The 27,970-nt window shown below is 45.4% G+C and overlaps 1 protein-coding gene across 1 annotated transcript in view; it reads left to right on the top strand.

The window, feature by feature from the left end:
• HHLA1 (HHLA1 neighbor of OC90) overlaps nucleotides 1-25,117 on the top strand; it is a 33,288-nt gene extending 8,171 nt beyond the window's left edge. The window contains exons 7-16 of the mRNA XM_073892675.1: nucleotides 4,116-4,199; nucleotides 6,107-6,163; nucleotides 6,268-6,360; nucleotides 8,799-9,044; nucleotides 10,981-11,112; nucleotides 15,179-15,247; nucleotides 15,567-15,641; nucleotides 20,511-20,667; nucleotides 23,695-23,777; nucleotides 25,074-25,117. Of these exons, the coding sequence (XP_073748776.1) occupies nucleotides 4,116-4,199; nucleotides 6,107-6,163; nucleotides 6,268-6,360; nucleotides 8,799-9,044; nucleotides 10,981-11,112; nucleotides 15,179-15,247; nucleotides 15,567-15,641; nucleotides 20,511-20,667; nucleotides 23,695-23,777; nucleotides 25,074-25,117 (1,040 nt within the window). The remainder of the gene's footprint in view (nucleotides 1-4,115; nucleotides 4,200-6,106; nucleotides 6,164-6,267; nucleotides 6,361-8,798; nucleotides 9,045-10,980; nucleotides 11,113-15,178; nucleotides 15,248-15,566; nucleotides 15,642-20,510; nucleotides 20,668-23,694; nucleotides 23,778-25,073) is intronic.
• The last annotated feature ends 2,853 nt before the right edge of the window (nucleotides 25,118-27,970 follow it).

The following is a 27,970-nucleotide window of genomic DNA, read 5'->3' as shown; positions in this document are numbered from 1 at the left end:
GAAATGAGCTCAGAGCTGGGGGGGCAAAGCAGGGAGGGTGTTGAGGATCAAGTAGAAGTTTATAGTCCACAGCAAGGATTTTGATTTTCACATTGAATGAGAAGGAAGCCAAGGTGATTGTCCACACAGAGTAATATGATCTAACTTACATTTTAAGAGGATCTCTTTGGCTTTTCATAAAAAAAAAAAATAGATTGTAAGAGAAGTAAGGCGTGAAAGTGGAAAAACCTCCTGGTCTTTTTCTCACTTGACCCAACCTTAAAAATATTTTCCAGGATATTACAAACTGCAAACATTTGTAGTGACTACATAACCTGTAAAAGTCAGCATTTTCTTAGCCATATACTGTTAACTTTTGGGTGGATTCTAGGTTTTTCTTAACCTAAAAAAAATCCTGTATTGGACATCTTGGTGCATAAAGCTTTTTCCCCTTTTCCAGATTACTCTCAAAGGACAGATTCCTTGAAGTAGAATTTCTGGAACAAATATTGTGAACGTTTTAAAGAGAGTAGTTAGTAATGTTTAATGAGTACTGTGTGCCAGGCCCTGCAGCAAGTGCTTCACAGCCATTATCTTGTTTAACTGGCCCTTCAAATCTTATCAACAAATTACACGTGGGAGGACAAATGTCGTCCATAACCACAGCTTCCTCAGCCTCTCATTAGCCCCTGCTGGGGGCCCAGTTTAGTGTAGGCACTGAGTCCCTGCCCTGATTGTAAAAAGTGGAGTCACATCTGCAGGGAAAGAGTTTCTAATTCCCCTCAGTGAACCAAAGCTTATTTCCGCACACTTGAAACAATTATTTGAAAAGAATTGATCCATAGATCATTACCACTGATAAAATAGCATGCTGCTCCTCCGGTAAGCCACAGCAGTTTTTTATGAGGTTTTACAATGGACACATCACAATGTGCTGGTGTCCACTCCCCTCAGATCATTGCCCTGAGAGGCTATATGCAGGCTAGCATCTTGCCATTGCTCAGTCCCTGGGGGAAGATGTCTTTGTGGGTACTCTTCAGACCTGGACCATTTTCACTTGAATATTCTCAACTCTGACTTAAAGCCCCCCCTTGTGAGGGTGTATTTGCATATTTTTTCTTTTTCTGAATGAAAATAGCTTAATTTTTCTTGATTTTAAAAAATAACGTATTACAATGTCAAAATGCCATACAACAGGGACAGTATAATAAAAAAATCAGAAATACCTGAAATCCCAACATCCATAGGTAATCACATCACCCAAGGCAGTCTAAGCCACCTCTCTTAATCTACCCACGTAAACCATCTGTCAACTAGTTATCTAACCGACCTGTCTACCGTCCCGCCTACACCATCCATCTGCCCATCTATCTACCCACCCTACTCTGTATTCTCTATATTATTGGAATACAAACCAGGCTATTATGACAAAGGACCCCAAAATAAGGTGCCTAGCAGAGGGTAGAAGGTAATAGCTTTCGTGTGTGACCATCTTGGTAAACAGACCAGAGCTGCTCTATTTGATGCTTTAGGGAGCCCAGGCTCCTTCTAGGTTGTTGTTCTGCCTCCCATAATGCATTGCCCTTGTTCTCATAATCCAGGATGATTTGCCACCTCATCCGCATTCCAGCCACGTGGAAGAGGAGAAAGGAACTGATGATACTCCCACTCACTATATAAACACAGTCTGGAAACCTTCCACATGGCTTCTTCTCATACTTTATCACCCAGAATTTAGTCATACGGCTGCACCCAACTGCAAACAGGCTCAAAAATGTAGTTTTATGTTAAACCACCATATGCCCAACTAAAATTTCATGTTCTCTTACTAAAGGACGGTGGGAGAAGAGATATTGAGAGACAGCCAGCCCTATCTACCACCTTTTCCATACAGCCTTACAATCCACCTTTAAACTAATCAGTACATCTTAAAAGCCATTCTATTCCAGTGAATATCAATATGTCTCATCCTTCATATGAATTCATAGTATTCATTGAAAGAATGTACCATAATGTATTTAATTTGTCTCTTCTTGATGGAACCTTAGTTTATCCCCAGTGTTGTTATAATTATAAACAATGCTATGATGAATACCTGTGTACTTAGAGTACTTGGAGTACTTGCCTAATTATGCTGTAGGATACAGTCCTTGAAATGGAATTGTCTGACAGGGAAACAATTTTGTGGTGATTCAAATTGCTAAAATTTCCTCTAAGACATCTTGCGTAAGTTTACACTTCTACCAATAATGTTTGAGAGCACATGTTTTTCCACACCCTTGCGAACACCAAATACTACGACACATTCTTAAATCATTATCAACTGGATAGGCAAAAAGGCTTTTCCCCCTATTTTCTATGTATATATAAAAGTAGTCAGAAATCACTCATCTATAGGTATTGCTATTAAATTAGATTCAAATTTTCATCAAAACAAAGAACGTCTCTGAGGTAATGATAGCTGGTTCTCTTCCAAGCCTCACAGAGAGATTGTAAAAGCCATTCTGAAGGGAGAGTTCACACAGTGTGTTGAGTAAGACGTTGCTTGAGCAGCAGCGGGAACATTGGGAAGAGTGGGAGCTTTGGCGCAATGCAGACCTCAGTTCAAATTCAAGCTCCGCCACATCCTCTGGGACCTTGGGAAAGTTCCATCATCTCTCAGAAACTTGGGCACAACCTGGACTCCATCTTTGTGTCCTGCCTCCAGAGCCACGCTGTTGGCTTCTGTGCAGTGTTAGTAGCAGATTACAGTTTACTGGTCTGCTTACGAGTCTCTCTCTCTCCCACTAATCTCAGCTTCTCCTGGGCAGAGATGGTGTCTCACACAAACCTTCAGTACCCGAGCAGGTGTCTGGTGCCCTGCAAACACTCAGTGAATGTTTATTAGATAAATGAATTAAAGAACAAAAAAGACATTTGAGAAGCAGGAAAAAAATAGATGGAAGAAATAATGAAATACTACCCTTCCTCAGTTTCCACAGTGTGACCAAGGACAGACTGGTCTAAATAGACATGGAAAGGAAGACACCCAAGTTGACGTTACTTCTGCATGGCCAGGTGTCCACATCTGCACTGGTGTCCTACCACACCTCTCCTCCTGGAGATTGACCACGTGTCCACGCAGTATGATAAAATCGCACCATGGCTCTGGTTCACAGAGAGTAGTGTCGACCTCCTGTTGGCCTCACATGCTGAACATTCCATTTGTTGTCCCATGACATTTTCCTGCCTCTCTGGGCTCTGCATTTTCAGTCCTCTGTGTTCTATATTTTCAAATCAGCTTGCCCCCCACCCAAGCTCATAATCTCATTGAGTAAAAGAAGTGTTCTTACAAAGCACAAAAGGAAATTATCCAGATGACACCAGAAGCTTCTTCTTACTGTTTGGGGCCCCTAGAATTCATATCCTTGTTCTGTAAGCCAAAAACCTGTTGGATCCTGGAAAACCATGAATGAACAGCAGAGGAGGCAGCAGCTCTTTGCCTGGAGGTACATTGGGAGCTTTCATTGGTTGATGGCGCCCACCATGTCAAGCAATGGCCCTTATTCAAACTCTGTTCAGAGAGAAAGTTCACAAAGATCTGATAGCCTGAAATGTGAAATTCTCCCAATCTCCTCCCATTAGCCTTCCTAACAAGGGAGACAAGAGCAGGGGTTCCTGGTTCTGTTTTGTGTAGGGTTCTAGTCTCTTCATAACCCACCACTAAGGTTGACATCACATTTTGAAAATCCAAAACTATGTAAATGCAGGTTGCAAAACTGTGAGGCTGCTTCCTGTCAGATGGACTTGGTATTCTAAAGCAATTAGAGGAGATAACAGGGGACAACAAATGAGAAAAACCATTATTCAGTAATGTGGCTTTTCACAACCATTTGGAATTGGCACAGAGGGATTTGGAGGGAGAGGGCAATGGCAGGAGGAAGGAGACTGTGATGGTGGATCCAGAAGTTTTCTCCCTGCCTGGAAATAAGACATCTTTATAATTAGTAAGAGTTCCCTGTATGATCATTAACATTCCTCAACACACTGAATGAAATTAAACGTATGAAATCTGCTCTGAAAAGTCCAAATACACAATACGTTTTTCCCTCAAGTTTCTGGATCCGAAATTTAAATCTCCTCAATTCTTCTTGCAGATTTCACAGCCCTACTGGTGGACGTCATCGGAAATTCTACCAGCTACCTCACAGAGATTTTTAAGTCAACTTCCATCCTCTCAGGTGTGTTCATCCTGAAAATGCGTGGGAAATTGGGGATTTGGCAAATTTGCAAAATGTAATCAAAATCAAAATATTTGCAAAATGTAATCAAAATATAATCAAAGTGAATTTGCATCCACCATGGGTATATAATCAAAGTTAGTGGACCCCCCCCTCACCCCAAGCCTTGCCACAGGCAGTCTGCCAGGAACCTCTGTGTAAGTTTTTTTTTAGACAATCCGTGTTGTCCAGTTTCAACCGCTAGTATTTGAAGGCACCATCTTCCAATCAGAGCTATTCCTGGTATCTAAAAAGTTGGAGGAAGAATCCAAGGCTCAGAATTAGGGGAAACTAGGCAGAATCAAGAAAACAGCTTCTTCTAGATAGCTCTACTCCCATTTTAAAGATGAGAAACCGAGATTTGGAGAGGTTGCCTCTTTTGCTCATGAGTTCAGAATTTACTATCAGATCTATATGCAGCCCAAGCCCATGTCGGACACACTGTTGGGAAAGATCTGCCTCATTCACAGGGTGGCTTCATATAACCCCAAGCAAGTTGCCTTCCCCCAGTGACCCGCTTTGCAAAGCACAGATCTAGTCAATCGCCCACACATGGCCTCATCAGAAGGCCAGTGCATTGTACCATGGAGCAACTACTGTATGAGAAACAGGGAAGGGCGAAAGAGAAATAGTAGTAGATACCATCAGCTGCCAGGGACTCTTCCAGGGGCTGTCCATGTAATCCCCCATTGGATCCTCACTATAACCTTGTGGAGTAATTACATATTTATCCCCATGTTACAGGTAAGGAAACCATGGCACAGAGAGGTCAAGTAACTTGCCCAAGGTTATTCTGCAGAAATGGCATTCTAACCCAGGTGATCTGATTCTAAAGTCCATGCTTTTGCTCACTCTGCTAATATATATAATGACAGGACCACATTCATAGTGATAATTATTATTATTATGACTATTTACTGAGTTCTTCTATCTTCCAGGCACCATACACATTATCTCATTGGGTCATCATAACCATCTTTTGAAGGACGTGCAAGCAAATGTCCACATTGCTCTTGGCAGCGTATTTTTTTTTTAATTTTTTTTGTGGGGGAGGGGGAAAGCATGGTGCAAGCAGAAGGGGAGAGACAGAAGGAGAGGGAGAGAGAGAATCTCAAGTATGCTCCATGCTCAACATAGAGCTGGATGTGGAGCTCGATCTCATGACCCTGAGATCACAACATGAGCCAAAACCAAGAGTCGGAGGCTTAACCCCGCTTTGGGCAGCATCTTAAGGGACAAGTACACTTAGAAATTCATTCATTTTCAGACTTTTGCAGGTCTAACAGGGCATCTATACCATACGTGATAAAACATAACCAGCAGCATCCAGGGCAGCATACCGTAATCAAACACACTCACATTCATTTAGCAACATGGCCCTTTACACTAAACAAAACAGATAAAGACGGTCAATAGCCTCATATCTCTCAAGTCAGGTTTGCCACCAAATAAGTTTTGGTACCAAACTCACACAAAACCTTCCATCTTACAGTGATTTCAGGATTTGGAAATCTCAAATGAGGGACTGTGGAATTCGAATGTTCGCCATTTTAAAGATGGGTAGACTGAGTCCTAGAGACATCAAGCAGTTCACTCATAGCCACATAGCTGGTAAATGGCAGAGCTGATGTTGTAATACTGGCAGCTGACCCCAGAGGCTGTGCCCTTCGCCATTACATTATACTGTATCCCTCGCCACCCGCCCCCAAAAAAACCCCCAGAAAATCAGGGCTGCCTTAAAAGGAAGGAGTTGGCCTTATTTTCCTGTAACATCCTGAGCTAGGGATTTCTAGCTTGATTTTCATTTCAACCAAAGACCTACGGCTTCAGACACATTGCTAAGTTTTGTGTACTGGTTTGTCTTACAGTGAGTCAAACGAACGAATCTGACTGCATCTTCATCTGTGTGATGACAGGAAAGTCAGGTGAATCGTCAGCCATTCTTTAACAAGCTCTCTGAGCTGAGAATTAAACAGAACCCTCTAGCAGGTGAGCCCAAGATTCGAGCCCGTTTGTGTGGTTTTTGCAGGAAGGAATCTTTCTGACTTCTGGGAGATGGCGGAGAAATCTCCTGTCATCAACTACACATTCACCAGCAGCATGTCTGGTGTTCTGGGTGAGTGTAAACTCCTCACACTCCTACTATAGTCTCCAACCCAGGCTCCCAGCTCGCAAACTGAAGACCGAATGCTGCCCTCAGGTGTTTTATTTAGCTACCCTGTGTTAAAATCAAAGGATTTCACCATTAGAGAAAATTAATCTCTGGATTCTCTTACAAGCAAAGATCTGGTAACTCAACTGGAGTTGAGTAGGCACTGTCGCCATCCCTCCCACTAGGAGAGACACCTCCCTCCTCCTTTCCATAGCCCTCTCTGCTCCCTATCTCCTGGCACTTTTTTCTCATATTAACTACCTGGCTTTTGTAGGTAATTGAATTAGTGACCCTGTTGTAGACATTGTCACCCTATAATACCCAGCCCCTACCCAACCATCCTTTACCCCTCCGCACACACTCCTACCCATCTGCTTGCCTTTTCCCTGGCACGAGTGGCATTTTTAGAACCACCTTTGAGCCCACTTTCGCCCCTACACTTAACTGTCAGTTTTAGCTGAATTAAGTTTCTAGAATCTGGCTGGTCCTCCAAGATTATCTGCTGCTGCTGTGATTAACTTTAGTTCCAGTCCTTGTCATCTATTTTTGACCTGAGATAGCCTCTGAACTAGTCTTCCTTGACCCAGTTTCATATGTCTTTAAAATATCAATCCATTGCTGTAGGAGCAATAGTCTTAAAATACAATGGGGTTTTGTCTCCTCACTACAGGAGCAGAGGGTCCAAAGCCTTTAGCCTGGAGTATACATTGCTCTGTCAGCATGCCCAACCTCATCTGCTCTCTTTCCTTGAATCTTCTGCTCAAATGACACTGAAGCTCCTGCCTCTTCTTGCAGATGGCATCTCTCTGTATGCCCGTGCCACTTTGCTCGCCTAGAACTTCTTCCCTACTTTTCCATATTTCAGAGCCCCAGTTTGTCTGTCAATCACCAGCTCAGCGGCTGCCTCCTCTTTCCTAAAAATCCCCCAATCAAAATATGTCTTCTGTCTTCTACCACTCTATAACACGACACTCGTCCATCATTTGGACTCGGTGTTACTCCAGGTTGGAACACACGTGACTTGCCATGTATCTCCTCACTGAATGGTCTTTGAAGGCAGACACCGAAACTCCTTCAGCCCCACAATCCGCTTCCCCCGTTGTCTGCATGGTACCATGTGCATAGTAGGTTCTTCATCAGTGTTTCTTGGAGTAAGATGAAATTTACAATAAAGCTCCAGTTCCACTTCAGTGGGCTGCCTTGATTTGCGTTTATTGCAGTTATGTTTGTTTATCTTAGTTATGCTGAGGAAGGAACCTCAACTTGTGTCGAATGAGGCTTCTTGATAAGGAGATGAAATGGGCATTTGGTGGGTTCCCTTCACCTACTTGATTCTAAGGACAGATCCGAGGATTGAGTCAGTTTCAATTCTTTAGAGAGTCCTCCCATGACCTTCCCAGACCAGTCTCAATTGTAGCTCCCATTTGTGCTCCTTTATGAAGTACAAATGCTTGGGAAGAAAGAACATGTTTACAAGTGGACGCATATTTGTAAGGTTGATGTGTTTGATAGCCAGTCACCTGGCTGAGTGATGGTTTGATTGGGAGGCACTTAGCCCTATGTCCAATTGATCTGGAAACAAGCACCAGGCCTGTGGTGCGTGTGGGTATTACTGATCCCAGAAGTGAAGCAGGAGAGAAGAGATGAGCCTGCAAGACCACGACTTACTGTTGTACAGGATGTGCCCTGCACAGTGACCTGCCAAAGGGGCAAGTGGGGGCTGGAGTCCACCAGTCTGCAGGCCGGCCTTAGTTAACCCAGAAGAAGGGACCCATGGGCTCCTGGGAGCCTGTCATCCTAACATGCAGCGCCCAGCACTAAAGGCTGCCCAAAGGGAGTTAGAAACTCAAATGAACACTCGAGCCCCTTCCTCTCTGTCTTCATGGAGCATCCAAGGGCACTGGCTAGATCTCCCTCCAAACTGAGCCTTCCTGCTATCTCGGTGGGAACCCGTCTTTCAAGCAGCTTCTGCCCAGCAGCTTCTGATGCCCCCAAATTCTGCCTCTGGTCTCTAGCCGCACACACAGGACACATGGAGCAAACCCTGTCCCCCTTCTATGAAAAAGTGCCATCAAAGGGCTGAGGGCTGTGAGGTGGGCGAAGGACTCGGACGGATTCGGTTTCTGTCAGGAAACATGTCGAATGTCTGATACTTTGCGGTCTGACAGCTTTGCATTCTGTTCACAGTGCTTCTCTGCACAGTATTTCTGGAAATTGATATTTGAGCTTCCTTTGCCATTCCAAAAGAAACGTTCCTCTTTGGTGACATATGGTATTGTTCCAAGTAAGATTTGAATCTCTGCGTTCAGTACGTTTGCTGTCCAACAATCTTTCAGTGGCTTGACAGTTTTGTGCTCAAAGTGTCAAGCATATAAAAGCTGCCGTTGACCGTCTCCCTGAATGTACAGCTCCCAGGGGCACGGCCGTGACTTCAAAGCTTACACCCACGAGCCAGCAGACACTACAGGGGACAAGCCGCCTGCACGGAGCTCAGAGCACCAGGGCACCTGCTCCTAGAACCTCTCCCTGGACAGAGACAACGTCCCCTGCAGATGGACAACAGGCCGTGAGCACAGACAGGCTTCTGGAGCTCCACGCCAGGGCCACGGCCATGGCCACGCAGGGCAGTGCCCCCCGCACCCTCCCAGCCTTGGGTAAGAAGCTTTCTCGCCCTTTCCCCTCCTGTCCTGTTCCCCCTAGGCTCACATAAATAAGTGAAATCCTTCCTTTATCCCTTCTCCACTGACCCCTTTCTTCTTCAGCACCCCTGAAATAAGAGATTGACATGAGCCAGGGTGAGTTCGTTACAGACAAAGGCAGTGAGCATCATTGGCATAAGGTCCTGCCAACGTTTATTTGTACGACTTTTTTATTTTGAAATAGTTTAAGACTCACAAGACATGGCATGAAATAGTACAGAAAGCTCCCTGATTCCCTTCGCCCAGCACCGCCCAATAAGAATGTCTTACATAAGTGAAGTGTACTGTACCATGATGTATTTTTATTTCAGCAAAGCATTTTAGCAATGTCTCTCCTGAAATGAACACTATGTGGCGGAATGAGGTCAACATTTTATGGCAGGGTTAGGTGAATTTGTAGTTGGCTGGGTAATGATGCCAAGAGTATGTTAATGACTTGAAGCCAGCATGGAAAACCGCCACACGTGGTGGGTCAGCCAGCAAGTTCCTCCTTCCCCACCACCTTCGTGGACACCATCAGTAGTGCTGTCACAGAAGATGAAAAGACATGCTCATGCTCTTTGGAAATAAGATATAACGGAGACAACGCTTTCATTAAAAGCCAATACTGTCTCAGTGAGTTATGACAAGGGGCGAGAGTCATAGAATTCATTCATTCATTCATTCACTTATTCATTCACTTGTCAAGACATGTATTTAATACCAGACTCCAGACTAGCTGCCAAAAGCACAGTTCCCTCAATGTTCCCTTTCATTCTTGAGTGTGAAGACCAGGGAGGGAGACACGGGCAAGTCAACTGATAGTTACGGTCTAGCCTACAAAGAGCTCTTGTCCTGGAGAGCCCAGCAAGGGGGCTTCCTGGAGGAGGTGAGAACTGATGGGAGTCAGGCAGGCAGGAAAACAAAAATGAGGAAAAGCAATCAACGTCACTAACCAGAAAGTCGTTAGTACACTAGCCGGTATCGTGATACTTCCACATAATTAGAAAGCTTCCCAGAATAATATGAAAAAAAAAAAAAAAGATGCGCTTGTTAGTAGCAAGAAAAATCATAGAATACTTAGCTATAAGCCTAGAAGGAAAAGTGCTGGGTTTTATATAAGAAAAACAATAAAACTTTAGTGAGAGTAATAAAGGCATATTTAAATAAATAAAGTGATACACCACATTCTGGATGAGAAATTTGAATATTTTAAAGATGGCAATCATTCCCAACTTAACTTACAGATTTAAAATTTTCCAAGGGGGTTAGTTTTAAAGACTTGAAAAAAATTTATTTTCATGCCTACCATGGAAATGAATGAGAGAACCTATAGAATCGTTTGAAAGACCAGTGAGGGAAGATTGGTCTTTGTCACAACGCTGTGACATTGCATTATTCTTGTTAGCATTATGATCATCCCCATTTTAATGATAAAGCTAAAAAAAGTGAAGTCACTTGCCCCTAAAGTCACAACATGAGGGGAGGCGGGAGCAGGTCCCCCCCCACCCCGGTCTCCTCACCTCAAACCCTGAAACCTTTTCACTGGGTCATGCCATGAGAAATGTGCTCTGAACTTTGAGAGACCCCGCTGTTTGGATGTCCAAGGAATTTGGAGGTTTCTTTTTTAAAATTAGTAGTTAGGAAAATAAAGGTCACTTTGGTCCATTTATTCCAGTTCAAGGTAGAGCTTAGGTCCCTGAGTTACCCGTTTTATGCGTAAACACTGCATTTGCCCTTTGATAACATTTCAGTGTTTTGGTAATTTTATATCCGAATCAAAACGGTCAAGAATGTAAGTGGCCTGTTACTGTCCCATGTGCAGCTACCAGGAGGGTAGCCAGGACCCCATGGGCTACGACCGGCAGTCAGGCATGGACTCCCACACTACCCATGCCCTGGGCACCTGCAGGGCCTCCCTGGGAAACACTGTCTTCCACACCATCATCTCCTTCAGAGGCCACCGCCACGAGGAGCCTGTCCAGGCCTCCAGCTAGGACAGCGGTCACACGCAGTAGCTCCTCCCAGGGCCACCCAACCTCAGGTAAGAGAGGTTGCTCGCTCCCACCTCCCCCATTTCTAAACTAAATTTAGCACTGTCTTTAAAACATTTTCTAAAATTTTGAAATATAATGCACAGAAAAGTAATAAAACCTAAGTTGGCATCATAATTAATAATCATAAAGTGAACTCTCTCTTCCTTTTCTTTACACCAACCCTTTTCTTCCCACCTTGAATGAATGAATGAATGAATGAATGAAAACTCCCTCTTTGCAGGAATCTTCCACACCCATTCTCTTTTTTGTGCCCAATTTAGAAATTTCTGATTTCTTTTTTTTAATATATTTTTTAAAGATTTTATTTACTTTTTAGAGAGAGACAAGAGAGAGAGAGCCTGAGGAGGGGGAGGGCAGAGGGAGAAGCAGGCTCCCCACTGAGTATGGAGTCTGATGGAGTCTGATGCGGGGCTGGATTCCAGGACCCTGGAATTAGGACCTGAGCTGAAGGCAGATGCTTAACTGACTGAGTCACCCAGGCGCCCGAGAAATTTCCAATTTCTTCTTTTCTCTTTTTCACTGTCCATGAAACAAGTGACCACTAGGAGCCAATACTGTTTCCTCCAGACTGCCTTTTTGGTGTAGTATTAGTACGTATTAATGTTATTACATTAGTTACATATACACGACGTATATACAATGTAATGTAGCATACTTGTTAATTACATACAAAAATGATGCGTACATTAATATGTAATCATGTACTGTCAGGAAAGCCTGAGTTATAAAAAGCAAGGAAAAAATAGTCAAATGTGATCCCAATTCTATGTTTCTATGTGTATTTACGTGTGTGTAATAAACATACACAGAAAATAGAAAGTAAAACGAAGTAAGACTGAAAAGAAGTTCACAACATATTTTTTTTTAAGATTTTATTTATTCATGAGAGACGGAGAGAGAGAGGGAGAGAGAGACAGAGAAGCAGAGGGAGAAGCAGGCTCCCAAGGAGCAGGGAGCCCGATGTGGGACTCGATCCCAGGACCCTGGGATCATGACCTGAGCCAAAGACAGATGCCTAACCATCTGAGCCACCCAGGCGCCCAGAAGTTCACAACATATTAACCTTGACTACATCTGGGAAGTAGATATGATTTTATTTTTCTTCACTCCACTGTCATGAACTTTCTACCCATATAATCAAACAAAAAAGTTTTATTGCATTTGTTTTTAAAATCATTTCCTCTGGTACCTGCCTCTGGAGGCCCTTCTTCCAAGCTCACCAGAGTCGGTAGATCATAAGACTACTTATTGTCCATTAACTTGACCTTCCTCCCTCTGGGCCATGCTCTCCTCAAGGGCCTGAGTCTTTAGTCTCCTGTTCCATGCAACATAGCAGGCATTCAGGAAATGTTTGCTGAACCACCTAAATTTCTTAAGAAACAGAGGGTATAAATGCAAAGTCTTAACTTTAGGCTCAAAATCAATTGCACCAACAGATCTGGGAATGAAATTTTGACAGCTGTAATCAGAGAACAATCTCACATGATTGCATAGGAAAAATAGGAGCTAACACATTTGGGTTTGGCTAACAGGACCTCAGCAGACAGCACAGCCCTGAGGCTATGCACTGTGGTCTTTCTTCGAGACACAGCAGGGTTGAAATCCTGACTCACCGATGCTGTTTGTCCTTAGGCAGTTCTCGCTCTCTCTCTCTCTCTTTTTTTTTTTACTTTTTCAAAACCCAGTTTTTTATTTTTTTGTTTGTTTTGTTTTGTTTGCTATTATATGTTAATCACCATACATCACATCATTAGTTTTTGATGTAGGGTTCCATGATTCATTGTTTGTGCATAACACCCAGTGCCCCATGCAGGACGTGCCCTCTTTAATGCCCATCACCAGGCTAACCCCCCACCCCCCTCCCCTCTAGAACCCTCAGTTTGTTTCTCAGAGTCCATCGTCTCTCATGGTTCTCTCCCCTCCGATTTCCCCACCCCTTCATTCTTCCCCTCATGCTATCTTCTTCTTCTTCTTCTTCTTCTTCTTTTTTAACATATAATGTATTATTTGTTTCAGAGAAACAGGTCTGTGATTCAACAGTCTTGCACAATTCACAGCGCTCACCATAGCACATACCCTCCCCAATGTCTATCACCCAGCCACCCCATCCCTCCCACCCCCACCACTCCAGCAACCCTCAGTTTGTTTCCTGAGATTAAGAATTCCTCATATCAGTGAGGTCATATGATACATGTCTTTCTCTGATTGACTTATTTCACTCAGCATAACACCCTCCAGTTCCATCCACATCATTGCAGATGGCAAGATCTCATTCCTTTTGATGGCTGCATAATATTCCATTGTATATATATACCACATCTTCTTCATCCATTCATCTGTCGATGGACATCTCGGCTCTTTCCACAGTTTGGCTATTGTGGACATTGCTGCTATAAACATCGGGGTGCACATACCCCTTCGGATCCCTACATTTGTGTCTTTGGGGTAAATACCCAGCAGAGCAATTGCTGGTTCATATGGTAGCTCTATTTTCAACTTTTTGAGGAACCTCCATACTGTCTTCCAGGCAGTTCTCTTGATCTCTCCGAGTCCTGGCTTTTTCATCTTCAAAAACAGGGGAGGTGATACCTACTCTCAGAGTGGCTGTGAGGATTGAATCAGGTGGCTTCGATAAGGTGTTCAGCTCCGCACCTAGCACCTGGGAAACACTCAGTCCATGGCAACGCCTACTAACGCGTCCCACTGTGCCCACAGCGCAGCATGGTGGCCAGCTCCCAGAGACACACTTCGCAAGGGCAGTGGCAAAACAGGACACTACCAGAGGAGAGCATGTGTCTGCTTTTGCCCTAGGTCCCTTTCTGCTCGAAGCATCTGTCATTACGCAGTCATTTAGTTAAACTGTAAATAGCAACCACAGACAAGTAAACTCTGTGTATGGGCTATGGTTAAAGCTGCTCAGTTTCTAGAACGATATTGAAACACATCCAGGTAGCAAGCATCAGCTGACACCTTCTGTGTACAGGGGGCTTAAGTCCTGTGCCCGAAGAGGAATCCAAAAAAGATGTCAATCCCCTCCACCCCGAAGAAAATGGCAAGATTGCCCTGCGGAGGGATGTCATAGTTGTCTGTACATGTGTGATGTTGCCCAGCTCGGGTGCGAATGCAGTGGTCCGCTTGGAGCAGAAGCGGGGTCTAATGTGACGCTGCCACATGCACGGCCCTAGCAGGGGAGCATAAATAACAAGCAGCTGGCTTCCTCCTCCACCTCACCCCTCCAAGTCAACCCCAAGAGTCCCACCATCCAGCCACAGCAAACACCTACCATTCATTTGGGGCTTTGCTTATGCTCTTTGCTCTGCCTGGAAGCCCGTTCTCCTCGCTAACCGCCATATTTCTTGCGTCTCCGAGAAGATGTCATCTGTCCCCAGCCTCCATCCTCTGCTCACGTGCAGGTCAGCCTCACCCCTTTTCTCCCACTTCACCACACAAGTGAAACGACGTGTCACATCTCCCTCTCCCTCAGCCCCTATAAGGAGGCTGCTTTGCCGGTTTTGCCAGGGACCAGGAGCCTGACAGCAAAGGATCATGTCCTGAAGTGGTCCTTAAACCAGGACTTTATGAACGTGATCAAAAGAATTGCTGAGATGAGCCCATACTCTATCATGAAGATGACAGTTTATAAGGGTGGGGATGGAGTGAGTGTGTACACTGACTCAGATGAGTGAAAAGCATCATTTTCTTCACCCAGGAGCAGCCACGCTCACACCCTGCCTGCGCCACGCCATGCCTCTCCCATGCATTTCGTCATTTCATACTAGTATTAGCTGGTTTCCAGTTGCATCTGACACAATGTATCACAGCTACCCCCAGGACTTGCCCATTTCCTATGCTACCCTGGACGAGCCTCCACTGCAGGTTCTATCTCTTACTCAGTTCTGCATCCTCACCGCCCTGCGGGAACCGCCCTGCCGGGTACCGGGCTTAATAACCACCAATGGTTGACTAGGGCAGGACTGGTGGCGTGGGCTTCTTCTCCCCCATCGGGCACCCCAAGAAAAAACCCAGGCTCACCCTTCCCTCATTTCATCCCAGGAACTTCTACCCATGGCACACAGACCCCGAGTCCAACCAAGGCACTGGCCCCGAAATATCCACAGAAAGGTAAGACCGTGCAGCTGGGAAGAAGACAAACCTGATACCACATGGATTTGAGGTTGGGGCTCAGTGGGGGACAGGGGTGCCAGTAGGCTGACTAAGCTGGGCATTGTATTTCATTGGTTCGAGCAGGAAAAGAAGCAGAACTAGTTTACAAGGCTTGCTGTATTGTTAAATTTGCATAAAGTTCTCCCTCTTTCTTGGCTACAATTCCCTATAGATTTTGAGAACGCTTTATCCTTAAGATGCTCTTATTCCTTAGTCATGTGTATCACCCAAGACCAATTCATGTTGACTTTTGCATGGCCATTCTTGCCCCTTGCAGGTGACCTTCCTGCGGCATGGCCATTTACCCCTAGAGAAGAGCCAGCCCTGGTCCCAGGACCCCACCAAGTCTCAAGTACGTACTGGCAGCCTGCTAATCTGTTGCTCCTGCTTGTTTGGAACGAGGTTGTGTCGTTCAATAAAAAGAGTTTTGTTTGATAAATATAGATTCAGACTGCTGGGATTAAATCCTAGCTCTACCATTTACCAGGGAGGGGGTCTCTGGCACTCGGCTTCGGGAATTCAGCTTCCTTGACTGGGAAGCAAGAATAATAACAATTATTGTGGGCACTAAAACTGTCTTTATTCCCCCACGGCTTTGTATTGAGTAAGATAATGTGTGTGGAAGTGATTTGGAACTACAGAGCTCCACATAATTTAATTCAATCAACTTTTATCGAGTGAACACCTATTGAGCAAGGCACCATGCGCTTCGCAAACAGAAGCTATTCTTTTCATGAGCCTGTTGTCAGCAGAGGCAGCAGAAGGAGGAACGGGTGACTCCAAAACTCAACCCCCATTCACTGGGTGCAGTTTACTTTTGTTGCATTTTATTTATTATTTTTAAAGATTGCATTTATTTATTTGAGAAAGAAAGAGAGCACACATGCACATGAGCCAGGGAGAGGGGTGGAGGGAGAGGGAGAAGCAGACTCCCTGCTGAGCAGGGAGCCCATCTCAGGGCTTGATCCCAGGACCCCAGGATCACGACCTGAGCCAGAGGCAGATGCTTAACTGACTGAACCACCCAGGCGCCCCCTACTTCTGTTGCATTTTAAAGGACACCATGCCTTCCCATCCCTGACACTTAATTTCTATGGAATTCTAGAGGAAACCATGTCCTGGGTTTATGGCTGGGTTTTTGAGACTCCTCACAGAGGCTCAGCACTTCAGTTTCTGGAGTTCATGCTACATTTTTCTTCTTTTCTGTTCCAGAAGACAGAGATTGATACAAAATGAGTCCTTCAAAGCTGGTTGAGTCCTCAGGCCCCTCCCACTCCTGGATGCCCTTCTATGCTCATTTCCTGAATGTTCCTGGACTATCCAGGCATATGTCAGCAGGACATTATTAAATTCCTGGAGACTACACAATCTCTTTTTTCATACACTGTAGATCTGCCTCAGCCCCACTCCCAACCTGCAGTGAATGGGCCTTTCAGACACAAAGCCATGATTATACTGCTGAAAGAAATTATAGCCATTTTTCCCCCCAGAGGTTCTAAAGAAACACACTGGTGGTACACATGGGGGCAGTTGTCAGACTGAGTTTTGGAAAACAAGTTGACTATATATCTTTATCTATATCTACTTATATAGCTCTATTACCTATTTATCTCTCTCTCTCTTTTCCGTCCATCCATCCATCCATCCAATGAGAAATATAAGTGTAAAATAAAGGGGTTTTGACGACTTCTGGCAAATGATTCTTCCCATTCACAAAAAAAAAAAAAATCACGCCACAAAGTCCTTTGAGACTGATTCACTCACCCACTCAGTGAATATTTATTGAGCTCCTACTGTTTCCCAGGCACTGTGCTAAGCCTATTTTTACTCTTTCTTTGCAATAATTCTACAAGGTAATGTAATGTTATTTTCATTAAGCCATTTCAGTGAGCACTACATTTAAAAAGTAACTAAATTTTGAACCTACATTTGTCTAATTCCAAAGCCTGTGCTCATTCCACCCTTCATGTTATCTCTCCCAAGATTCTCCATTTGTACAAAAAATTGCACTTTGAGGAAGAAATTGGTAAGGTTCTTAAGAGAAAAAGAGGTGAATGCTATGTGCAGCCAGAGAGGAAGAGGTTAGCTCCATCTGGAAGGATTGTTCAAGAGGTTTTCATCAATTAAGAAAGTGGCATCTGAACAGGGTTGTCTCTAAATATGCATCTCAGGCAGAGGCACAGCTTATGCAAAGGCACTGAGGTAGGAAAGGATGGATGTTTCCCAGGGCTTGAGAAACTCCTTGTGGCAGGAATTCTGGTGCTACAGGAAAGACTGATGAGGAACAAGGGGGCATATGCTGGCAAGGTGGGGTGGGGGGTGGATCCCCAGGGCCATGGAAGAAGTGTGGACCTTTTCTGAGACAAGTGGGAGTGACATGGCCAGATTTGTGGTGCAGAAAACTTTCTCTGGCTGCAGAGTGGAGACCAAAGAGGGGAGGATAAGAGCAGGAAGGCTGGCAAGGAGACCGTTGTACTAACCACAGCCAGAGATGATGGGGGCCAGAACTAGGAGTTAGCTCTGTGGGACTTGACTCAACAGGGAGACTTGAGTGGTATTCAGAAATCAAGAAATGTGCTGGTGGTGGAGTGATCACCAGGAGGTAACCAAACATCATGCCCAAGTTTGAACAACCGAGCAACAAAGTGCCATTTCCTGAGATGGAGAAGCATGGGAGAGGTTGGGAAGGGGAAGGGGGCATGGAAATTAAGCCTCAGGAATGTTAAGGATGTTCCAGTAGAAAACATGCTAGAATGAGCTGCAGACTCAGGGCTTGCCAGAGTCACTGCCTGCCGCATAACTGGTCAAACTACAGAATCACTCAGACCCCCAGTATCCTCTTCTATAAAATAGATGTCTACATTACATGATTTTGTGAGAATTAAGTGAAGTCATGTACGTAACTTAGAAAAGTACCTGATAAGTAGCAGGTGTGTAATAAATGTTAAAGTAAAAAGTCATAGCATCTTTACAAAAATTGATAAATATTCTGGAGTGTTTACTATTCAAAATACATTTCCTTCCTACATTTTTTTACTAAACCTTTCTCTAGCATTATGAGCCCTCTCTTCACTTTAATACATTTATAACTGAGAGATGAATGGACAAAGAAGATGTAGTATATATATACAATGAAATATTACTCAGTCATTGAAAAGAATGAAGTCTTGCCATTTGCAGCGATGTGGACAGAGCTAGAGAGTATAATGCTGAGCAAAATAAGTCAGTCTGAAAAAGACAAATACCATATGATTTCACTCATATGTGGAATTTAAGAAACAAAACAAACAAAGAGGAAAAAAAGGAGACAAACCAAAAAACATACTCCTAACTATAGAGAATAAGCTGTTGGTTGCCAGAGGGAAGGTGGGTTGGGGGCACGGATGAAACAGGTGATGGAGATGAAGAGTGTACTTGTGTTGATGAGCCCTGGGTGATGTACAAAAGTGCTGAATCACTACATGGTACACCTGAAACTAATACCACGCTGTATGTTAACTACACTGGAATTAAAAATTTTTAAATAATAATAACAAATATAAAAATAAATAAGTAAATCTAAAACTGCTAAATTATAATTTTCAAAAAGGTAAGAACATGACTCATAAAAATATGAAATGAACACATGGCAGAGATACTATTCAACCATTAATTAATGAATTAGTTAAGATTGGCTCAATGGAGAGTTTGAGGAACAGGGATTTTTATAGTTAGTCCTAGGAATTTGGAAATGAATTTACTAACTGATATCCTACAGCAAAAAAAAAAAAAAATTCTTTTTTTTTCACTAGACAAAAACCAATTGCACCTTTACCAGACAAAATTCATTTACATTGCTTATGGACAGGAATTATTTGCATTGCTCTCAGACAAGAGTCATTTACGCTGCTATCAGTTAACCTCTTCAGAGCTGCAAAATCACCTAGTCAATCAATCAGTCAAAGATACACATCCTTATATAACCAGAATATCCCCCACAGTGTCTGCTAGACAATACCCAGAACCTATTTCCAGGTTTTAGATCATTTTTATTGGTAGTAACTAGTGATTCTTTGTTGGAAGATCATTATCAACATCCTAATATAATCTTCAAATCACTAGAAGTTGCGCTCTGTAAGAGGAAGCCTCTTTTCCTTTTTTTTAAAGATTTATTTATTTGAGAGGGAGAGAGAGAGAGCAGGGGGAGGGGTAGAGGGAGAAATCCCAGGCTGACTCCCCACTGGACGGGGGTGGGGGCTCAATCTGAGGACCCCGAGATCATGACCTAAGCTGAAATCAAGAGTCCGCCGCTTAAGTGACTGAGCCACCCAGGCCCTCCGCCTCTTTTCCTTGTGTCTATGAGTTGCTGTATCTCTTGTGTCTGTGAGTGCCCAGCATGTAGTGAATGCTCAATACATTCTGTTGAGGTGGGGCAGAGTGGGACAGAGGGAGAGGGAGAGAGAATCCCAAGGAGGCTCCACACTGAGCGGGGCTTGATCCCAGACCCTGAGATCATGACCTCAGTGGAAATCAAGTCAGATGTTCAACCAATGGAGCCACCCAGGTGTCCTGTTCAATACGTTTTTAAATAAATCAGTAATAATAGCTATTATCTTTGGTTTATTCCATAGCAGGAACTTTGCTTTGTATACATTGTCTCCTTTAATCCTCCCAGTGATCATCAGGCAACACACACCCATCCACTTGTACACAGTCTGCACGCATGTACATACATATGCCTGCATACCCATGCAAAATGCATATATCCATGCGTGCCCACACTCACACGTATGCATGCACACATATGTCTGCACGCACACGCATGCGCGCGCGCACACACACACACACACACACCCTCTGGACCATCTAATTATTCTCCATTTCCCTATCAGCAAACCATCCCCTTGCATGATGATGAGTCCCCACATACTCTACCTCTTCCCCTGGTAATGCCTCCACCTGATCCACTTCTGTTTAATGCTTTAGATCCTTTTTTAATATTTGCTTTTGGTGAAACCATCTCTGATTTCCTCCGGGAACTGGACCCCACCTTTCTCCACTTGTCTCTCAGACTCTCACAGCAGCTTTCCCGGGCACTGATGAAGCAACACTGTCTACCTGTCAGTCTCAGAGCCACCTGAGACCAGGGGCAAGACTCTATTCACCAAGCACAGTACCTAACAGAGGGAAGATGCTTGCTAAATCTTTGTTGATGTCAGTGGTCTGGGATTGCATCTTCCAGGGTGTCCTCAGCTGCTCCTCGAAGAGGGGGCCATCACCACCATTCCCCTCACCCTGGCCATCCAGAAGCTCAACCCTTGCCTGATGGAGCTGTGCCGCTTTTTCCAGCAATGCCTCTGCATAAGCCAGAAGAGAGAGACCAGGACGGAGGCCATGAGGTAACCGGAACCAGGTGTCCCTTCCCACAGTCAGTATTTCGGGGCTGCCTCAAGGAATAGACTCTCCGGTGGGTCTTGTACTAGACCATCACCTCCTTGAGAGCCAGGGTGGAACCTCATTCGTTTCTGGGTCCCTGGAAGCCAGTGCAGGGCCTGACCCGGCAAGTGCGGCTGAGTCGAGTGGAGGTGAGCGGAGACGGTGTGAACTGAGCCGAGCTGAGTCATACATGTGGAGTGGTCACACAGGACTTCCGGTGGCCCTGGAGCCCTCTCAGCCTTAGCCTGGTGAGATTTGCCAGAAGAGAATAATCAGAGGACATGTCCGTCTAAATTCTAGCTTTTTCTAAATCCCTAGCAGTCGTCTGCTGGCCACATGAGAAGATTGTAAAACGAAATTTAGAAGGCAGACCCCGCTTCATATTAGAAGTTGTAGGCATGGACGTTCTTCTGCCCTCGAGCACAGACATTCTACCCTTTCTTCTGGGGTTAGTCTTGGCTAAAAACCCAGAACCAAAGAAGCATGGATGACCGCTTCAGCTCCAGTGGTCTGGGGCCAATCTCCCAGATCTTTAATGTTCCTTTCCACGTCCTCTCATGACCCTTCAGCTTTTCAAACCTCTATCATCCACTATCTCTGAGCCCCCAGTCCAGGTTTGCAGCCTCTTTCCATTATCCACTATCTCTGAGCCCCCAGTCCAGGTTTGCAGCCTCTTTCCATTACATCCTTATCTTGTATCCTTCAGTCAATGTGAATGTTTCCTCCACCCAGAGAAGTAAATGAGCAAGATCCCTACACCCAAAGTGTGAGCAAGAGATGTGGATGAATTTCCCCACCACGCAAGCTCATCCTAAAGAAGAGAAAACTTTTGCGACCATACTTCTTACAGGATCAGCCCGCTATCAGACCTTCCCCCAGCAGCTCTTCAAATCAACAATGAGTTGAGTCTCTCCTAGCTACTTGTTATGTACTTTGCTGAACCACGGGAATTGAGAGGTGAATCAGGCATAGACCCAGAAACTGAGGATTTCAAAGTTGGGAAGAAGAAATGGTCATAAACCCAAATTAAAGTATGGCTAGTAAGGGACAGAACCAAGTCATACCCAGAGGCAGGACCTATTCCTAGCACCCCTTTGGAGAAAAATCACATTTAAAAATTCTATATTGCAAATACCAGGTGGAAGGGTAAATGGGGAAGGTGGAAGTTTCCAGAGAGGAGTTTTAAGTTAAAATTTAGAGAAATGAAGCATCTAGGAACCTGAGCTTATCCCTTCCTTTTCCCTGTATGTTCACTTAATAGTGAACCCTTCTATAATCTCATACTAAACACTGAGTACAGGCTAAGAATAACAGAGTAGGAGACTGGCTTTACTCAGTGTGTGTGTTGAATAGCACAGCCCCTGTGATCAAAAAAAAAAAAATCATTCTTGAGTGGGGAAGCTGGTCACGTAAAGAGAAATTACAGAACAGTATGACGAGCGTTGTAGCAGATCCCAATACGCACCGCGGGGCCCCAGGGCAACTAAGAGGGCTTGATGGAGGAATAGAAGCTTCCTGGGCAGGAAATGAGAGAGGCCACTCCAGGCAAAAGGAATAGCAAGTGCAAACATGGACAGTGAGAGGCAGCCTGGAACATCATAGATCCACTGAGATAGGCAATGTGGCTGCAGCAAAGGCAGAGGTCCCTTTTCAGGAAGGCTTTCCTCCTTCTCGCACCTGGCGAGCTCTTGCAAACAGGTTTGGACTTTTGCCCTAGAGCTCCAGCAGCTCCTCTTGGCTGTGCATTTCCTCCTTCCTTCAGAACAGATTGAACCCATTCCCCAGGGTCCTTTGATATCCTCTCTGTTTTGGAAGCTTTCTAAGCAATTGGTTTGTGGTCGTTAGATCATCTTGCCAAGCTTGCACGCTTCAGGCTAGCAGAGGGGAGATTAAGGAGTAAGTCACAGAACTGGGCTCTCAAAGCTAGTAGGTAGCTTAGTGTGCTGTATGGGGGATAGGGTGAAACCAAGCCGACTGGGTTTAAATTTAGGCTCTGGACTTACAAGCTCTGTAGGCTAGTCGTGTAACGTCTCCAAGCCTCAGTTTTTTCTTCTGCAAAATGGGTATAGCCCGATTAGCATGGCAGTGCGTTCCAGCGTGATGGGGATTGCCTGGGGAACTAGCGGCACTCTCTCCTGAGATCAGTGAGTCCTCAGGCAAATCAGTCCATCTCTGTGCCCTGGTTTCCTTAAAGTCACAGCGTCCTGGAAATGGAGGGTGACGGGGGAGCCTGGGGAATCTTTACAGCCGGCTTTACTCGAACAGTTAGTTGCTCCCCGGGGTGTGCTAGAATCACAGAGTGGTGGAGGCGGGAGAGAAATGGGAAGATGTTTAACCCAACCTCCTCATGTATCCGGCGAGGGAGGGACAGGGCGGCGAATTCCCAGAGTCCCACAGGGAGCGGGTGGTACAGTCTGCACAGAAAGCTCTTCTTCCTAGTAATGTGCTCCGTGCTCTCTCACTAAAGCCCTTCGAAGCCATCCCCGCAGCCCCAGCCAAGAGCAGGATATTACTTTGCAAGTATTTTCTGCCTTATGAACTGCAAGAGCCCCGCGTTCTTAGCCCACCTCATGTGAAAAACAAATCATCGGACATCATCATTTGCGGAGCACCTGTTACAAGCCTGGTCCTGTTCGGGAACTTGGCGCATGTTAGCTCACTTAGTCCTGGTGATAACCTGTGAGGGTAGGTTCTAGCATTGCCTTTCGACTGCCTATGAAAAAATCTAAGGCCCAGAGAAGTGAGCGCTCAGCCTGAAGTCACACATCCTAGTGAGGAATGAGGCCAGGACTAAAAATATATCTTTCTCACTCCAAAGTCTAAGCCTCTCCCCGCTCAGCCTCACCCTCTGCCTCTCCTCCCACACCCTGTAAAGTTGGAGAGGGGGTCCTTGCTGCGAGTAGTTGGCCGTGATGACTTTTTCAATGGTGGTTGTCTTCCATTAGCCACAAGGCATGATGATTGCTTTCCACTCTAATTGGAATCTTTAGGTACTGTCTTGAATACTATTCCTGGTTTCTGAAGAACGCAACATACATCTGTCAGAGGGTGAAAAGGGTGCCCCACTCCCACAGTAAGTATACACTAGACCATGTTGTAACTTGACGATAAGTGCCTTCCATGACAGGGTTCTAGAACTCACTGATTGTCCTGCCTTCGTTGGGGGTCAGTAAAAGTAGGTGCAGCTCATGTAGTCCTCGTTAATTCTAGACAAAAAGAGTGGAGGGCATTTTTGATTACTCTTCACCTAACAGTTCGATGTTTGCAGTTGGGTGTAGGAAAAAAGAAAAAGAAAGGAAACGCAGGAGTCAGCCCGACCAAGCCCTTTTGATCTTGGGCAAGTTTCTTATCCACCCTGACTCCCACATAAGCTAAAAATACAAATGAACAAAGAAAAATCAAACAAACAGAAACACTTAAATTCCTGACCAAAGCAAAATGAGTACCAATAATCCAACAAAAAGCTTGTTCTTGGGTTTGTTTGTTTGTTTTTTTTAAGATTTTATTTTTAAGTCTTCTCTACACCCAACATGAGGCTCAAACTCACAACCCGAGTCACATGCTCGACCGACTGAGCCAGCCAGGTGCCCCCGAATAATGCAAGATAAAGAAAGCATCATGAGGTGCTAGAAGTAGGGAATATGGTATGCTCTTCTGGTCCTGATGGCATCAAAACCCCATTTACTAGCAGAGAGACCAGACTTGAACTTTGTTTTCTCTCCCATTCCTGCAGACAAAAGTGGCCGACCTGGCCTAGCTGGTCCCCAAGCCAGTGCTCTGGCTGTCTACCTGGACTATCCAGTCGAAGGACTCTGACTTTCTAAAAATCATGGAGCTACATGGAACTTACATTACTTCCATTCTGCAGCACAAAGCCCAAGCATTTGGAGGTGGAGGCGTGGGGGGCTCAGTAGTCAAAGACAGTAATCCTTTTGCCTGGTATGGCAGAGGGAGCAGGGAATTTTACAAGCTACTTATACTTAAATAGCTCTTCTTTTGTCCTTGGCACATTAAAATCTCCACGCAGAAAACATATTACATCTACTGGACAACATATTAATGAGGTTAGATTAGCTTTCTGCAAACTGGGGTGATCAGGTAGATAGAAATGGGTATCGGGAAACCATCACTGGGCAGTGAGTACAGAGCTGAAGGCTGTTCTCCTCTCGACTGGGCTGCTAACCAGGGGGGTTCTTGCACACATCGTTCTTCCTCTCTGACATGGACTCCTGAGTCCCCATCCACTGCCCTGCCCTACCCTTGCCCTCCAGAGGAGCCTGGTCCATCGTTGATGCTGCCTGAGTTTATGTCCCTGTAGCATTTCTTTCTTTCTCACTACCTTGAATTCCTTCTTCTTTTTTCCTTCCAGCCTTAAAACAAAAATGCCTCCAGAATATCTGCCAGTCGGTGTGAGGCCTTGAAAAAGCGATGGGACCTAAGGATACATTGGTCAACATCTCTTCACCCTGGCCCCTGGCCCAAGTGGTCTGTCCTTGCAGATTTCAGCAGGCTCCAGCCAGATCATCAATCAACCAAAAGAGGTTCTTTTTGGGAGTCACATTTCTTTCTCTCCTGTGACTCCTGGGAAGGTGGAAGACCAAGTGTTAGAGGCTGCACCGAAACCTAAATCCGTGTTCAAGGAACCCCCGTGATGCTTGCAGTAATCCTGAGACTGGAGAGATGGGGTGAGGGGTGTCGCACTAGCAGGAACAAACTAGTCCCGGCTCCGAGACTCTGACGCAGTACCCAAAGTGACTTAAACTTGGGATTTTAGGAAGACAGCAAGATAAATAAGGAAAATTGAACCCATACTGTGGAGAGATTCACATATGATTTCTCTATACCATTAACTCACACTCAGTTATGTACAACTAATCAGACTTGTGGATTATAGGATCCAGATAATCTCCCAAGCCCCCTAAGTAGGAGGTGATGAGAACCTTCCCTCAGAAGAAACACAGAGGTTTGTGGGTTTTTTGTTGTTGATGTCTTGTCTTGATTCCTCCTCTGTGGGTCCCACTGTATTTGGGGGTCTCCAAGAGCATTCTCAGGTTCGGTGATTCGCTAATCAGACTCATGGAACTCTGAACAGCTGTTATACTCACATTTACTGCTTATTATAGCAAAAGGACAGAGATTAGGGTCAGCAAGGATAAAAGGGGCAGAGGGCAGGGCACCACCTTCCATCTGTCCTCTACAGTGAAGCTGCAGGGGCAGCACTGAATTCTTCCAGCAATGACACATGACAACACATATGGAGTATCGTCAACCAGGAAGGCTCATCTGAGCCGTGGAGGCCAGGGTTTCGATTGGGGACCAGCCTGTAGGCATGAAGTGCCCACATAGCTGATCTCAGTTACTCGGTCTCCAGGCTCTCCAGAGGTCAAGGCAACATGGCGTCCCAAGGCCCCCACTATAACCACATTGTTAGCTTAGACTCTAAGTCTGGCGTGGCCCAAAGCCCCAGGTGGACAGACGCTTTTGTCAGGCAGGAGATTCCAAGGGTTCAGAGGTTAGCCCCCGGGAACTGTTCAAGGGCTAGACTTTTCTTTGGCAGATGCAGGGTTCAAATGCCCTAGACCTGCTGAGTCAACCCTTTCCTGCGCACCCACAGGCGAAGGTGTCCCCTTTATTGGTTCAGGTCCCTTTTAACTTTTGCCCAAGTCTGGGGCTGCCCCAACACCCCTGTGAATGCCAACTCTCCCTATAGAGCGTTCCTGAGCCAGTCTGCTCTTTCCATGGCCCTCGGTGGACCCCCTAGTCCCTCACTGCTGTGCCTGGAGCTCTGGGGCCCCGCTTTCTCACATTAGTAGGCTGCCTGGCCATCAATCTCCCACCTTTGTGATCTATGCCCCTTGGTGAGAAAACTCACTTTCCATTTATAGTCCAAGTCAAACCAATTTCCCCCCATTGGAAGACCCTCGAGGGCTCTTGCTCTGATGCCCTGTGAACAACAACGCTCTTGGAAAGATAGACCTTGAACTTTGGAGAGAGAAGCAGCCAGACACTTCCCTGTCTGATCACACGCAGATATATTTTTAATCTCCAGAACACGCCCGAGACCCTCAAAGTTATGCAAAGGTCAAGCTCATGAATACCTGCTGTCATAACTCTTGGGGCTTGCAGAGGGCCCTCTAGTTTGCCGAGCTGAGGAGGACACAGTAAATCCACTAAGACAAAGCGATCCATATCTGGCTAGGAATCAAGAAAAGAGCACCATTCATCAGGTGTGCGTTAATCTAACTAGACCTTCTCTAATGGATAACGTTGATATTAATGAAGGATCTTGGGCAGGAAAAGATCCCAGAGGTTCCCCAAAGAGTAATTTATCATCAGGGAAGGTGGGACAGATGACTTGGTCCCAATACCCTGGCTGTTCACTTGTGGCGAAAGCCTTGGTGATAACGGCTGAGCATGGCTAACTTTGGAAATGTCACGTGTGGAGGACCTCGGAGGCCCATGCAGGGATCTGATCTTGCAGCAAAGACAAAGCCTCAGAGGACCACACAGGACCAATTTTCTAGGGCCACACCATCTGTCACACCAGCAGCAGCGGTAGGAGGAAAGCAGGACCCAAGAGCAAACTGAGCAGAGCCTGGAGCTCACGGTCTGCTGGAGGTCAAGAGGAGGTTGGACCCCTCCTGAGCTGAGTAAGTCCCGACTTGGGGAGTGCCTAGGGCAATGAGGAGGCCTCAGGGGGTGCTGCCACACCAGAATTCTTGGTGATTTGTGCATATGTGGCCATCAGTGGTTCACTGACAATGTAAAAAAAGATGGGGCAGTTACTGCGTGCCTGCTGATGGAGGAGACTCTGCATTTACACCTGTAACATCACCAAACAGGATTCTCCCCAGAGGCAAAGGCACAGGCGCATTCCTGTCTGTTCCATTCATGCCCAAAATACAAGCTAAACTGGAAGGAGCAAGGGAATTAGGGAGGGAGGAAGGCAGGAATTTTGGCACCCAGCCATACAGTCTGTTGACCTAACAGTTTACAGATGAGGGGTCTTCTGTGCTGGTGGGTGAGGACTGGGACGGCGTGGCTTCGCTCATCATCAGTGCTCACGAGACACTGAGCAATAACTAATGATCTATAAACAGAAGCTTCAACACACAGGGGCAACTAATTATTTGCAGAAGGCTTCTGGTGGATTCTGTAAAGGCTCACTCCCCCAGATTTAATCGTTGGATGAACCCCTGTGCTCCAGCAGGTGGGTGGTAGGTGAAGCACTCAAGAGCGCTCGCAGCCGGCGAACCTGTCAGCCAG

Source organism: Callorhinus ursinus, unplaced genomic scaffold, assembly GCF_003265705.2.
Source record: "Callorhinus ursinus isolate GAN/ISIS: 27379988/994484 unplaced genomic scaffold, GSC_fseal_2.0 scaffold5, whole genome shotgun sequence".
NCBI classification, from domain to species: Eukaryota; Metazoa; Chordata; class Mammalia; order Carnivora; family Otariidae; genus Callorhinus; species Callorhinus ursinus.
The sequence above is the reverse complement of the archived record's forward strand: the minus strand, read 5'-3'. Positions and strand labels throughout refer to the sequence as shown.